At 39.5% G+C, this 16,403-nt stretch overlaps 1 protein-coding gene across 1 annotated transcript in view; it reads left to right on the top strand.

Annotated features, from left to right (window-relative positions):
• Positions 1–16,403, top strand: part of ANO4 (anoctamin 4) — a 214,762-nt gene that overhangs the window by 86,443 nt on the left and 111,916 nt on the right. Inside the window, exon 4 of the mRNA XM_065629884.1 lies at positions 7,639–7,845. Coding sequence (XP_065485956.1) covers positions 7,639–7,845 — 207 coding nt within the window. The remainder of the gene's footprint in view (positions 1–7,638; positions 7,846–16,403) is intronic.

The following is a 16,403-nucleotide window of genomic DNA, read 5'->3' as shown; positions in this document are numbered from 1 at the left end:
TTCACTGCCATTTCCATACTGGCACAAGCAAAAGAAGCTTTTAAATTTTTTGTTTGTTTGTTTCCAAATTACTTTTCAGAATGCATGTGGTTCTGATACTATTAAAAGTCCAGTTGTAACAATAAAGTAAATCAAAGTAGATATTAAAACAAACAAAAAGTAATAAAGTTGAAAAAGTAGATCCTAACACCACCAGTGACTGCCAGGCATGGTATGATGAAGGAGGGTAACTGAAAAAAAAAATGCAGTGGCAAGTAATACGCCTCTGTGAAGATTTACTTTGCCGATACAAAAGTGCCTTAAAGTGATGTTCTTACTGAAGTGATAAATACAAGACCTAGAAAACAAGTAACTGGGAAAAGATGCACCATATGAATGAGAGAAATAATGCAGTATTGTTTCCTGCAGCCTTTGGTTGACATACGGACCTTGAGCAGGCAGGTTAGGAGGGAGATCTAGAAAATTGCCTGAAAAGCTGGCGAATGCAATAAGAAGGCAGAGCACATCCACGAGTATCTTAGGGTAAATGAAATCACAAGGGAAAGAACAAAAACAGAGACATCCTTGTTGAAGGCACAGCCCAAATATCATAGGGATTTCTGGTGCTACTTCTTGAAATTTTCTTAGTATGCATTTCAGATCTTCATTTCTTGAAAAAGGAAAGGAACAGGGAAGGAGTGACCAGGGATGATCAGATGTACACAACAGCTTATTGGTGAGGAGCAACAGTATAAACCAGGTCCCCCAAGCTTGGGAACAGGAACAACAGACAGGGGACATGATAGAGCTCTGCAGAATCATGAGTGGAATAGAGAGGTAAAAGGAAGTGGTTGTTCATGGTCTCTTCCAATACAAAACTTTGGGGAATACATGTTTCAGACAAAGAAAAAGAGCTATTCCTTCTCAGTCTGGATATTTAAACTCTGTGGGGTTTTTTTCAATGAAAAAGTATATATGCTAAAATATATGTAAATTCAGAAGCCAGCTGGACAAATTTTTTGATAGAAAATGGGAAAAAAGTAACATTTGTTGAACACTTTCTGAAACTACTGTGGATCTTGAAAATGCTGTCATCTCTCCAATATTGGGAGGGTGGTGAAAACCATGCAAATCCTCAGAAAACTGAGCACATGTAATCTGTCAAGATGCACAGTGTTATTAAATGTCTTTCTCTCCAGCCTGTCCAGTTCCAGGGAACTTCTGTAACTAGTAGCTTTTCTGTTTGCTCATTTAAAGGTTTGCAGTTGTGGACTTTTTTCAGCGTTTGATATAGTCAGAATGTTTCAACATTTTCAAAGCTGTACTTGAAGCATAATCTGGGTTTAGATATGATTTCATGAATCATTTGTGTTACCAATGGCAAGGGACTTGGTGCTGTAATAGAGAGGTTATATTTAAACTTCTGAAAATGATTTAATCTAATGTGGGAATCCTAATGCTGTTGTAATACCTTTCCCCAAGATGTAGAAAAAGATAGCCATGCTATTCTGGATTTATTTATTACCCAAGTAGGGCACAGGGCGAGGCAAAAAAAAGCAACTGTCTTTAGACTGTGCTTTCAGGCGTGTGTGCAGAGAGCAGCAACTTTTCTCTCATGCTCATTCATTTCCACCTAGGATTCAGAGTAAGCAGAAGAGTCATCATGGCATCAAGCACAGCTGTCTCTTTGCTGAGCCTCAGATGAAAGTGGTTTTGCATGAGCAACCTTTTATGTTACTTGCCATTTCTGAGCTCCCCCTTATCAAAGCTAGCTTCAAAAGGTGAAAAAGCTGAAGCTGTCTGCAGATCATAATTGACTTTAATGGGAAATGTGGCAATTTGCACAAGGTGAGGAAAGGGGGATTAGCTTTTTACAGTGGAAAAATCAACTCACTTTCTCCTTTTCTGGATGTAAAAGTTGAAAGAACTTGCAGTTTATAGACTGCCTCATGTTCTGCTCTCTGCCTATGCTTCCGAAGTGCTTCCTTATGTCCTTGCTTATCTGTGCCTTGGTGACTGCAGGCTTTCCAGAGCTGCTTCACTTCTTGTGGCCCTACATGACACTGCAGCTGAGATTTTCTTCCTCACTTCTTGATCTGTGTTCCCCTGCACTTGCTCTCCTTTGAAAAGCACCTTGAAGAAAGGGTCTACCTCACTCTGCTCCTAAGGCCTCTGCATGGAGCTAAAACAGAAGACTCACATAAAGAGAAATAAATGGAGTAATCTGTCTCCAGCATGAGCACTGATATTGATAATACGAAACCAAAAGGACTTATTGCGCCTGCCAGCAGCAGTTTGTTATTCCAGAGAAGGTCTACAAAGCAGGTTAAGGGGACTTGAGGCTAATTAAGCACTATTGCCTAATGGATTGTTTATACAGCTTTGTAACTCTTCATTGCATTATTGTTGCTTATTTGTGTTCATATTATCTCTGGCTAGAGAAAAACACATCAGGAAGGAACCTATAAAAATAGGCCTGTACCCCGAAGTAGTACAGGGTAGAAAAGAACTAGTGCTGACCCAACCCTGACAGTCGCTACGGGGGGATACATCCCCAGGTGAAGAGTTGTCTCGGGCCCAGCACAGTATAATTTGGATACAGTGCTGTTCTGACCACAGTTCTGGTGCTAGAGCCATCTCCACCAGGACCAGAGCCACTTGACCATGCTCAGTCGAGTAGCGCAGGCTTGCTGCAGGAGGAGGTGCACTGGCTGCAGGGGTTGCTGCCTGCAGAGGTGTGTGGTGCTCACCACCTACTAGCCAGCGCTAAGACATGACCAAAGCAGATGCCTTGGCAGAGTGACTTCGGAGCGGTGCAGGATGTGGTCATCCATCTCTGTAGCATCTGAAGAGCCAACAAAACAAAAGCACTAATAGCACTGTCACATAAAACTTTGCATGCAGGCATGCTGTAGTATTTTCTACTTTTAGTAATTTCTCTCTCTTTTTTCTTCTTTATGTTTGATTTTATTGCTTCCTGACCTGGAAGTACTTCTGTACTCCTCTTTTAATGTTCTCATAAGCAGGTTTTATCTGTAGCATTACAAATTCTTTAGTGTTAGAAGCATACTACCACTTTATAAAAGACAAATTATACTCATTGTAAAAGAAATGCTGCTTTCGAAAACTTTATGGTAAAAAGACATAGCTGGGAGCAATAAAAGTTATCCAGAAGCAGGATATAAGCTGCTCTTCCCTGCTGGCGAACTGCACATCTGAGATGTGTTGGTAGGAAGGGAGTGAAGGTGTTTCATATGAACCTGCAAGCTCAAACAGAGGTATCAGAGGAGAACAAAAGGGCAGCAAAAAGAGCAGCTCCTTAGGGAGATGAGAAGCTTGTATGAGAAAAAGAAAAAAGATGATAATATAGGTAAGGAAGGGAAAAGCATGTGAAGATTTGAAAATACAGAGAAGGAATTTTGCTGCATGCAGGAAGGAAAAATAACTGAGTGATATAATACTTGAAGGCTCAAATCACATCCAGCTTCAAAACACTCAGCTTCCACTTTCCACTCTTAAATACTCGGCTTGCAGCCAGCCAGGTGCAGGCGACCAAGCCCTGTCCAGAAGCTGGTCCTCCAAAGTGAACAGTCGCTGTGGCTACTGGCCAGTATGTCAGCCTTTCTCTTGCCTCTGCACTGCAGCTCTGGGTTGAAATGGTGCTCATGGTCCATTACATTAAGCCAGAGGGAGAAGCAGGAGAAACCTCTGGGTTTTGTAGCATCTGTACTGCCTGTCAAAGCATGCCAGCATGCTCGTACCCAGGTACTGAAGCTGCCAAGCTCACTTAGAAATGACTATGCTGCAAGGACAAGTGCACTCAGAGGCTATGTAGCTAGGCACAAACTGGGATTTTGGTGTCTGCAACTATATGGCCAAGCCTGAAGGCAGGAGAAAAACTCCACCAAACATAGTTAATTGAAGACCCAAGAACTTGTCTTTCTTTCTGGATGTCTTGTCTGAATATTGTCACGCTGCAAAAAATAACTGATTTCAAGTTTAACATATGATCTTCAGAGATCTCTGTGCTGTTTGCTCGCATCACTGACCCACAAATCCCAGGATTAATCAGTAGTGTGGGTTATTTGCAGGAAGAATAGCTGGAGTTTACTCTAGAGTCCGCTTAGTGCCAATAGTTCACTAGGTTTTCATCTCCTGTAAGATACATGGGAGCTTCTGCATTTCCAGTAGCTTCTCTACTTCTGATTCCCCTTCCCTTTGTCTCTGCTTTTCTGCATGTCATCTGGGGATGTATTTTGAACTGCCAATATCTCTTTCAAAAGGACTTTCACCCACATGAAAACAAGGTAATACTGCAGCTTACTGCAATATTAGTCTTACATTTTTGCAGACATTTACTTAGAGTTTAACAAGAGAAACGTACATGGAAAAGCAAGATCTGGTCTCTCTCTGGAAAAATCTGAAATGGTAATGAAATAAGGACATTAGCATTTTTGTTCTTTGCCTGGTCCCCATGAAAATAATAGAAATTCACTATCCCAGTCAAGACAATGTATTATGTGAAGAAAATAATTGCAGTGGCAAGGAGAATGTGGCGAAGAACTCCCAAATATATTGAATATGTTGGTGACATACCTTTGGTGTATGCCATGGTAGTTTTTGAGTACTTCTAGATTATAAATGTGTCCAAGGAATAATCTGTAAAATTTCTAATAATGCTGGCACGTTCTTCCTTGTGTAGTTTGGTGTTACCATTTTAAAGCACCACTCTTTAGTGGAAGAAACAAAAGGTTGCGTATAACCAGAGTCAAACCGTTGATTGAACATAATTTTGAATGTGATCAATCTGCAAATTTTGCAGTCCTTAGGAATAATGATCTGTCTGCAGTATCCTTTATTTTGATGCCTGAAAATAAGTGCTGCACAAATAATTTAGGAAGCTGCGTCACAGCTGCACAACAGTTTATAGACTGTTTTCAGAACGCAAAGAAGTAATTTACTTGAACTCCAGAGAAATGTAGCAATCAGTTTATGTTTGGAACCAGTTCCTAAAATACATCACTCATTTCATGACCAAATGAAAGTGCAGTCTTACTAATATCCAGCTAGTAAGTATGTGCCCATGCCAGGTTCATATTTGGCATTGGTGGAATAAGTTACTGACTCCACTGTAAGCTTCAGAGAGATGATTGTTTTAAATGATGCAACAACCAGTGCTGATGCTAAAAGGAAACACTTAATTTTTTAATATCTTAGGGATAATTGCACAATATTTTGAGCAACATGACGTTCTAGTGACTGTACAAGAAGTAAAGAGTTAATTTTACAGCTGGTGCTTAGCTCCAGCTCTGGGGTCCTCATTACAGGAAAGACATGGACCTGTTGGGGAGGGTCCAGAGGAGGCCACAAAAATTATCAGAGGAATGCAGCACCTCTCCTATGAGGACAGGCTGAGAGAGTTGGGGTTGTTCAGCCTGGAGAGGAGAAGGCTCCAGGGAGACCTTATTGCAGCCTTTCAGTGGTTAAAAGGGGCCTATAAGAAAGATGAGGACAGACTTTTTAGTAGTGGACAAGGACAAGAGGTAATGGTTTTAAACTAAAGGAGGTGAGATTCAGGCCAGACGAGGAAGAATTTTTTTACAATAAGAGTGGTGAAATATAGGAACATGTTGCCCAGAGAGGTGGTAGATGCCCCATCCCTGGAGACATCCCAGGCCAGGTTGGACAGGGCTCTGAGCAACCTGATCTAGTTGAAGATGTCCCTGCTCATTGCAGGGGGTTGGACTAGATGACCATTGAAGCTCCCTTCCAACCCAAACTATTCTAGGATTCTATGCTTCTATGATGTCTCTGATTGAAGCCCCTTGTGGCAAATTACATGGCTAACACAGCCAATGAAATGTGCTGTCCAGGCACACTCATTGTCATCCTGCTCACATGGATTGCTACACCGCCTTTCCCAAGATGAATCAACTGAACAGGCTGACTGGGATTTGCTGTCTATGTTAAAAAAGATGTGATTTCAGCAGCCTTTAGAAACAGCCAGCAGTTACGTTATCCCTGTGACCGGGAGGTACGTGAGCAGTTGCTGCAGGAGACTCTGTGTCCGTTCACGCTTCCTGCAGGAGATCAGCAGTGGTGAAGTATAGCAAAGTCAGGTAGCAAGTGTGCAGCTTCCATTCTGAATGCGCAGAGCCATCTCAGAGGAGAGCAATTTGCACAGTCTTTCCTCACACATGCAGCCGCGCTTTTTTCACCATTTGCCTACAGAAGTGGCAGCTCTCTTTCTCTTAGTAGTATATTATGGATCGAAGTGTATTAAGACTTCAGAGAGTCAAAACCTCTTCAGTGACCTGGATGTTCACATACATTGACTTTCAGTGGAACTGGAAGAATAGATTCACTGGGGCATTCTTGGACATTTCAGTGCAGGACTCCTTTCACAAAACAAGCAGTCTAATCAGTGATGTCTAATGATTTTTCGTGACTGCAACTTACAATGTGTTTACACTATCCATGTTTCCAGTTTTTAGGGTCTTCTTTTCCATCTGCTTCTCAGTTTGACCATTTATATTTCGTTAAGGTTTTTCCTTGGTTGTTTTTGTGTGTTTGGTTGTTTGTTTAAATTTTTGTTGTTAGTTGGTTGGGTTTTGTTTGTTGTTTTTTGGTTGTTTTTTTTTTTTTTTTTGAAACAAAGAGTGGCTGCCAATAAAAGCAGTAAGAGTCACAACTAAATTAAGCGTAAACCAGTAGTGTAGAATTCTCATTCAGCTTTGTTGCTCAAAAGAGACTGTCTGAAGGTTTTCACCAGAGTATACTGCAAATAATTCAGATGAAGCTGGAGCAATTACATCAATGTGAACATAATGAAGTCAGAATCAGCTTTTTTTTTCTGTAAGATAGTATTTCTTTCTGGGACTGTACAATAGACACAGAGGAAATTTCAACTTTGTTTTTCTGTTTGGAGAAGTAAAGCCTGTTTTTCATCACAATTTCTATTTAAAAGTTAGCTATGTGACAAATTTTAGGATGTTTGGTGTGAAAGGCGATTTCAAGTGTTGCAGGCAATGTTTCATAGAACTGGTGAAAGTGGAATTTTTTTTCAAGCTTAAGGTCATGTCATGGTTGCTTGTAGCCTTACTTTTTTCTGGAAAACAGACCTTTATTTTTTCCTTAAAAGCTAATAGCTACCTGAAGCGTAGCACATTTTCCGTATAATGAGACTTTCTAACACTTGTGAATGCTCAGAAGAAAATAATCCATTATTGCCAAATTCTAGTCCATCAATCAGAAAACCATCATTTAATAAACTCTCTGGTAGTTACCTCATTAATATCATCCTGTGTGAACTGTGTGGAATTTTTGTAAGGAACAGAAGATAATTCCTCCTGCAGGCCAGTAAAGCAGTAAACCATGACTGTATTAGTTTAAATATTAATATATGGCTCAGTCTGTCTGCAGCATAGCAGCAAAAATGTTCACATTTTTAATTTTCATAGAAAATTTATGTTTTTGTAGGGTTTTATTGGTTTGTTTTGGTTTTGTGGGGTTTTTTGTTTGGTTTGATTGTTTTTTTGTTGTTTTTTCTTTCAAGAAGAAAGCTGTTACGGATCCATTTTATACTGGGAAATTTTTTGTATTTTAGTTATTTCATGCTGGTCTCCTGTATCTAACAGTACTAATTCTTATTCCTGTCAGGTATAAGTTTATCTATTCATGGGGCTGAAAAGCGTGTTCAAATCTGTCAGAGGAGAACTGCAGCAAGCAACCCAGTGTCACAGCGTTGGCCTGTGGTCGGGCATCCTTCACTCCCACAAGTCAAAAGGTCAATAAAAATGGAAGCCTCGTCTTCTGGATCTAGTTTTTCGGCAGTCACTGGAGGGAAAACAAAAACCCATCAGCCAGGTAACAGATTTGGCTTGACACCTTTTTCAGTTCCATTTCTTGTGTGATGTGCCACGATGTTGTGAAGCTGGTATTTAAAGCATCAGATCATGCTTGCATGGAGGACAGTCTATTTTCAGAGCTATCAATTGATGTTTTGTCTACATTGGTATGTTTTTGTCAGTTATAGATTATAGGTAGTAACAATAGTTAGGGCAGCCAAAAGTAGGAAATAAAAATGTAAGTTTAATCATTAAAAAAAACATACAATGTGTCATGTAGTCATATCAAAAATGTTAATGAGAGCTTTGGGCTATTGTTTTTTAATATTGCCTCTCTTATATACATTTAATTTTTATAAGCCCTGAGCTAATGGCAATGCTCTAGAGGCTACAGGCATCTCCTATGGAACTCAGTAATTGACACTAATGTTCATTTTGAACAAAGGCATGATGCAGGGCATAGGTCGAAGTCTTGCTGCTAGAATGCAAACAAAAACTCTCGACCTGAAGGAGATTTTAGAACATATGTTAACTGGTTAACAAAATGAATTTTTTTAAAAGAAAGCCAGAATCTCCTGGGAACCATCAAATTCTAACTGACATCATGAGTTCATTCCTTGTTATGTTAATTGCCAGAGCTATTTTAGAAGTATCTTTTCTTATAGCAGGAGAGTGCATTTGTGCTGGCCATGTTCAGTCATTCTTGCCAGTGAAAATTAAACTCCAAATTGTTTTCTGAGTAGAGCAAATAAAGGCTGCCCATGAAGTCAGTTTTGTAGCTTCTATATTGAAGGGTCTCAATAATCTTCCAGCATTGCTGTCCAGGAAAGGGCATGATGCACCCTGTCTGCAGCTGCTTGGGGGCTGCAGGGCAGAGTCTTTTTGTGTGAGACAGACAGTTCTGCCTGCAAACTCTTAGTGTGATGCCATTACCTTGCAGATGTAGTAAATGGCTTACTTTTTGTCAAAGTGGAAAATTTAGATTATTTATCGTAGGTTGCTATGCGAGTCTATTTCCATGAGTTTCATGCACCCATACTATTTAGTCACCATAATCTTTGTCAACATAGATTAATTACGAATTTACAGTGACTCATAACCATATGCTTTGTTTATTTCAGTTTCTCTGTTCACTTGTTTGTCCTTCTATTTTTTCAGCTTCTATGTTTTTTCTTTGAAGTACAGAAATTACTACTACACCAATGTTATGTTGCTAAAGATATATAATCATGACTGCAGCATGTTATAAGATAGACAAAAAACCCCTGCATCACAGTTTGTGAAAAAAGTGTCTTGAACATGCACAATAAATATATTCATTTTGAGCAGCTACACATTCTACATCTGTGTGTTGATAGATATGGCCTGTGTTTTAATACTAAATAACATACAAGCAACATATGCTGGCTTCTGATTGAGAAAAAGACCCCTTTTTAGGTAGACCCCAGAGGATTCCTAAAATACAACACATTAGTGAGCATCATTTGGATGATGATAATCTGAAGAATTTAGCTTTCAGTACAATCATATGAGATGAGTTTTGTCTATCATAATCTGTTCTTTAGACAATAATAGCATCTATGGCCTACAGAGATCAGGCTTGGTAGCTTGTTTCAAGGAGGCTTTTGGTATTATGGACTTCACCGAAGTTAAGAGGAGTTAATAGTACCCAGAGCCTTAAAGAGGCTGCAGGTTTTTACAAATATGTTGTATGAAAATAATATCTTCTCTTAACCAATTTACAGTGTCATTGTTTCATCTGGAATGAAATAATGTTTTTATGATTTGGGTATGATGTTTTAATTCTATATAAGAACACTAAATTTGGCTGTGTGTCCAAGTTAAATTACAACTATTTGAGCTGTATGCAAGTAGAGTATAAAAAAGACGAGGGTCAGGCAGCAGTAGTAATAAATGGCACTCGTAAAGGAAAATTTTAATTTGAACCTAAAATAATGTTATTCATTCTTAGTCAGCCACAAATTAACATCTGAATCTTCATAAATAATTAAGTTGACCAGTGGTGGTACCTTATCTAAGGCTGTACATTATAAATAACTTGGTATTTTCAAGATAAAATGTTCTGATCTATATTAATTACTCAGGTAACAGATCTTACACCACCATTTTCCAAGGTATCCTCCTGCTGTTGCATGCAGTAAATTCCTCAGATTTTTGTTCAGTCTAATTTTAAATAGCTCGTACAGTTTGGTTCTTCTATTAATATTAGAGTGTTTTTATCACAATCAAGTAGGTCTGTTGGAGTAGTATACGTAAGAGCTGATAGAATCATAGAATGTCCTGAGTTGGAAGGGACCCACAAGGATCACTGAGTCCAACTCCTATCCCTGCATATGACAACCCCACAGTTCACACCATGTGTCTGAGGGATTGCCCAGTCTCTTCTTGAATACTGTCGGGTTTGGGGCCATGACACCTCCCTGGGGAGCCTGTTCCAGTGCTCCACCACCCTCTGGGTGAAGAACCTTTTCCTAATGTCCAACCCAAACCTCCCCTGGCACATCTTCCTGCCATTCCCTCGGGTTCTGTCATTGGTCACCAAAGAGAAGTGTCTGGCACCTGTCCCTCCTCTTCCCCTTGTGAGGAAGCTGTAGACCACAATGAGGTCTTCTCTCAGTCTCCTCCAGGCTGAACAAACCAAGTGACTTTAGCCATTCCTCATACGGCTTCCTCTCCAAACCCTTCACCAACTTCGTGGCCCTCTTCTGGATGCTCTCTAGTAGCTTTATACCCTTCTTATCCTGTGGGGCCCAGAACTGCACCCAGAGCTCCAGGTGAGGCCACACCAGTGCAGAGCAGAGCGGGACAATCACCTCCCTGCCCGGCTGGCGATGCTGTGCTGGATGCACCCAGGACACAGTTGGCCCTCTTGGCTGCCAGGAACACTGTTGGATCATGTTCAACTTGCTGTTGACCAGAACCCCCAGATCCCTCTCTGCAGAGCTGCTTTCCAGCATCTCATCCCCCAGTCTGTACGTACAGCCAGGGTTGCCGTGTCCCAGGTGCAAAATCTGGCACTTGCCCTTGTTGAACTTCACGTGGTTGGTGATTGCCCAGTTCTCCAATTTGTCCAGATCCCTCTGCAGAACCTCTATACGTTATATTCAGTCTGAAATGTCCTTTGTCCAGTTAACAAATACTTCGAACATGAAGACAGTCTGGTATAATACATTGTACAGAAAGGTATTCTGAGGACTTAAAATGGCATTTCTAATTTATATCAATCAGAGAAGCTAAAAGCATAGACAAAATCTTTGATAAAATTATTCAGGAGTGTATTTTTATCCTCTAACAGGAGACCGCTTCTGTTTTCTGCATACCACTTTGTTTCCCTTTGCCACTTCTTTCCAGAATGACATCTTTTGTTATTCCTCATGAATTCTTTTTAATTGACAGCTGTTTCCTTTGATTGAAGTTCATAGGTAGCTACGTGCTGAGGAGGAGGAAATACAAGTATTGTTCAGTTTTACAGCACTCCTTTTCAGCTTGCTACCCTGCAAGTTTTATTTGTAGCTGCTAAGGAGCCTGGGGCTGATGACTTCTACTGTTACTCTGGATGTTAAAGTGGCTAGTGAGCAATGAGTTGTCTATAGTGTGCCTTTAAAAAAAAAAAAATATTGTCTTGTGCAAGCTTGCAAATAAGTACTGCTCAGCCACAAGTAGAACCGCAACTTCTGAGCTCCGATTTTAAGCAGATCAGAAAGTATGGAGTAACTGAAACAAAACACAGAGGAAAATGGAGAAATGAATGGAAGAAAATGGCTATTAATGGTGAAGACTCTGGATACTTCTGCAGGCACAGCTGTATGAGGAAAACTCCTGTTAGAAAGGAGAACAGCAAAGACAAGTACAGCAATCAGATGGTACATTTAGATGCAATGATATTAAGGTAAATATGCATTCCTTCCAGAATCATGGAGGGACAGTATTTTCAGTTTTGAGAAACCACCAGTTATCATCTCCCAGCTATATGAGCAGTTGTGGGATATTTGGGTCAATGGGGTACTGGGCTACTGAAGTACAGGGTTCAAAGCACTTGGGGCAAAACTTTGGCTGGTAGAAACTGTTACAACTCTCCTGATGACGGTTTATATTTGATGTGTTTGTGTTGCACAGAGGAGGCTTATTTTGAAAGCAATGGTAATCAACATTTAGATCGTCTGTAAGAGCAGGAGAGCCAAGTACTGAAAAAGCCTAGGAGAGATTAAACAGTCATCCCAGTCCATTCCCTCAGTGTCAGGGTTAGGCAGAGCTGGGGACCAAAAAAAAAACTTGCCTCACTTCTGACTGTGTTGCACCTTGGCTATGGGGTAAGCAGGGCTTTAGTTTCTGGTTTTCTGCCTGCTCTTTCCATTAATACTCTTCCAAATCAGGACAATGTTACTTTACCTCTTCCTGTTGGTGACAAATTCATTTATTTTCAGACTCTGCAGAACTTGTCAAACTAGTTTCTCTAGGTGTCATTAAATTTGCTGGCTGTGGAAAAATTGCCTTACTCAATAAGTCTGATCAGCAGTAAAATGAATTCTCATTGTGAGAAACTCGGACAACTTAGGTCCTCTCTACTTGCAACGCTTGCTAACAGTTGTTACCCATCTTGTAATAGCAGGGAGTCAAAGGTTCTCCAGCAAGATTTTTTTATCTGTGTTTCCTGCAAGGGCCTCTGATTAAACCTTAATGTGTTTTGAGGTTTATATAGAAGTGCATATATAATAATGTAGGTATTCATTTATATCACTAGCACAAATCAGACCTGCAGGCAATCTACACTTCCAACAGGAGGGGTTGTCTTTGAAAACATTTCTTTCCAGAATTTAGTAAATATATTATGTAGAGAGTCTTCATTCCAGGAAACACATAAAAGTATTCTAGAAATTTCTGCTTTCAATAGTTCACTGTTCAAAAAGATCTCCTTCAAAGCCAAAGAACAGTACATTTTGAAATGGAGATTCCTTGCTACCTGAAATAATATAGGCATATCCATGAAATTTGGAAGAACTTTATGTTCAGTGGCAAGAAAACACCTCCTGAAAAGACTGGTTTCTGGCATTATGGTGGAAGTCTAGTAGGATCAATGGAATTCAGTGAGAATATATTTTGGCAGTCTCGTGCCTTTGTGACAAATAATACCTGATAGGTATCTTATAAAAGTTATAGGAAGATGTGTTTGCCTTAGGCATGCTTTTCCTGACTTTTGAATCCTCTTTTCTTATTGCTCATCAAACTGTAGCATTTTTATTGATGTCTACAGTTATTGGGCATGAAAATAAGAAAGAAGAGCTAGTGGTGTTGGCCAACAGAGCAACTGACTTAGGGGGCAAGGAAAAATGCATGGTTCTTGAAACCATGGCAATCAAAATTAAAGCAAAAAAGGAAAAGTATTTTTAATGAACTTAGTCACAACTTAATAAACTTCGAATCAGAAAGGAAGCTAGAATGGAGTCCTTAAAAAAATGATAATTTACTGTGCAAAAGATATCCTCTTCTCATCACAAAATGCACACATGCTTGTCAGCATTCACATTTTGTTATGAATGGTCTTTAGAGTATCTGTATTAGTTAAATGTGATTTGTCGATTAAATCACATTCTCTTTGCTGTCTGGCAGGACATGTGGTATATATCTCTCTCAGATTAAAAGAATAAACTCCTGCAAATAATTCCACCAGAAAGCTCTGTCATGTAAATATTTCTTGGCAGCAAACTCATGCATGGTGTGGGAGTGGCTGATGTAAACTCACCTGAAAATGTGAATTCATGCTGACAGTAGTGCTGTTATCTTACTTGCCTAACATTACTAGGGAGCAGTCTTTTTCAAGATGCCTTCTGCTGGATCTATATAGACCTTCTTCCCATGTGGAATGAAACATGGAAAAAGCAAAGCATATTTCAAAAAAGTTTAATATTCCCTTCATTAAGCTAATTTTCTTATTGCAAAAAAAAAAAATGTTTGCAAGAAATATCCCTATGCAGAAGGGACATTAATGTCAAAGAAACTAGCTTGTATCCTTAACTTTTCTCTTTATCTACAGCCTGTGTTCAATGCAATGCAAGTTCAATGAACAAAACAAAATTTCTTCCCGTCTATACCTCAAGCGTGAGCTGGAAATACCTCCCCGCTGAACACAGAGACAGTTGATTCTCCTGACTATTGGTGCTCTGCAGCCTCTGCAAAGCTTCTAAAGAGAAGAATAGTTTGCTTCAAGTACAATGAGGACCTTTTGCCACTGGGCTGAGTGACAGGTCCGTCACATGGTGATTATGCGGTACTTTGAACTTAAGAGCTGAACTAGCTAGCAGATGATGCAGAATCTGAAGTCATCTATTGTTTTGCTTAATCATTCAGCCCATGTCATTAATCACTTTACTTTTCTATGGCAAAAGCCACTTCTTTGAAAATTCCTGTTCCTGAGCTAAAGTCTCCTAAAATATTCATTCTAGCAGATTGGAGAACAGTTTTGCAAACAGCATGTTAAAAACAAATAGCTAGAGGATAAAGCACTATTTTTCAATGTTATCTTGTTTAATTTAAAAATATTTTATTTAGGCACAAATTGCATCTCTCTGTATCAATTTGTACAGCACATGACACGCACGAGTGCTGATCCTGCCTGGGATCTGTGCGTGCCCTCAATAAGGGGCTTCAAAAATAATATTAATAATTTTAAGTTGTGGCTTTGAGGGTGTTCTACTTCTCTGGAGAGTATGTATTTTTAAACTCATCTCTTTCCAAAGATTTATTTTTTTCCTTTCCCTCTTTGATCAGTCTCCTGTTTGCTGTTGTAAAATGATCTGACATTCACTCTTGCAATTGATTATATACAGTTACTTTAAAACCAGTACAGCTCACTCTCAGATTTCAACTCCCATAGCTGTTGTTAGTTTACAACAGGTAGTTGCCCCATGAAGGCTGCCAAATGCTGCTCTCTATGGATGTTCTTGATCCTTCCACCCCCAGAGAGTTTCCTCTCAAAGGGAAACTTGTCCAAAATAGGAACAGGTAGCCAGATGTGGCTTGGCACCAAACAGGGAATATTGCTGATCCTAAGGCAAGGTTGAAATGTCCTGTGGCCAGTGTACCATAATCGTCTTAAAACAATTAAGAAACTTCTTGACCACCCTAGCTTTTGCTGAAGAAAATAGACAATATATATACAATTTTGCAACGTTTCTGTGAGAAAGTAATGACTCATTTTATTTATAAAATAGCTTATCATTCAAGAAGCAATGAAAGAGACTTTGAATAATCAGTTGTTATGTTCCTGTAATGCTTGACTGAAAAATGTGGCTTTTTCTTAGCTCTGTAGTTCTTGTGTAAGTGGGGCTCAGTATTATGTAAGACGCTATTTCTAATGCAAAATATGTTTCATATATTCCAAGGAAAGATTTTTGCAGGTAGACTGTCAAAAGACAGAACAATCTTCTACTTTGGTAGAGATACTCTTAAGATCAGAAAAGGGATTTGACTGTAACAGGGCTGCATGATATTACTAATTTCAACAAAAGGTTTGTTTCAGTCCCAAAAGATAGCAGGACTTCTTTTCTATCACCAAGCCTGCTGCTTCATTCTAAAATCTCCAAATTAAGCCAGACCTTTCTTTATAATTAAAACCCAACAACAATAAAACCCAGGGTTTGCTCCTTGGTTGACTAGATATGATACAGGTGAGTGTGCCCAGGGATCAGAACCCACTAGAAATTCCAACCAGTGCAACGTATTGTGGTGAGAAAGATGCAAAAAATCCCCAAAGAATTGCATAAAACTCAACATCACAGCTTACAGCAGGCAGAAAGGCAGCAGCAAAGCAGACGTGGCATCATTTTTGATCTGTTCCTTGTTCCAGAAGAGATCTCACTTTGGGTCATGTCTCAGGAAAGCAGAGGAGGTCTCTGCATGCTGGATAACTCACAGAGGGACAATATTTGCTAGTCACATCCTTGGGGTATGCAGTTCTGTACCATGCTACACTTCAGAGGTCAAATGGAGCATAAAACATATGCATTTGTGAGGTCTTCATTACTAACAAGATTCAGGGTACTTAAAACAGAAAAAGGGAGATAGCACTGTAGTTTAATACTTTATTTAGGCCTTGCTTTAAGAGCACACCTAGTACAGGAAATGAATTTAGCACTTGACGACATAAAGAAGTAACCTGCACTTTGAAACCAGAGGGTTTTTAAAGGTCATCAAAACTAATTTCAAGGACATTTGTGCTGCTCGAATGCCTGAAAATGATGACCCTTGCCATTCAGATTCTCTCCTACTGCTTGCAAAGGAGACTGCTTAATGCCAATTACTGAAAATAATCTCTTTTGGGTAGGCATCCTGTGTGAACAGCCCAAAACTATTCCATGCATTTTAATGGAAAAGCGCTCTATTTCTCCTTAGCAGTTCTTGGTAATTTTAGTAGGTGACAGGGCTTTACAAGAAAGGTCAACTGCACCATTTTTAGGGACAGGATTCCTGCTGCTTGCGAGGTGCTCTCAAAGATAAAGAAAAAATCTGAGATATAGTGTTTTTACACAATCAGTATATAAATAGAGCCTCCATTCTTTA

Source organism: Caloenas nicobarica, chromosome 1 (assembly GCF_036013445.1).
Source record: "Caloenas nicobarica isolate bCalNic1 chromosome 1, bCalNic1.hap1, whole genome shotgun sequence".
NCBI lineage: Eukaryota > Metazoa > Chordata > Aves > Columbiformes > Columbidae > Caloenas > Caloenas nicobarica.
The sequence above is the reverse complement of the archived record's forward strand: the minus strand, read 5'-3'. Positions and strand labels throughout refer to the sequence as shown.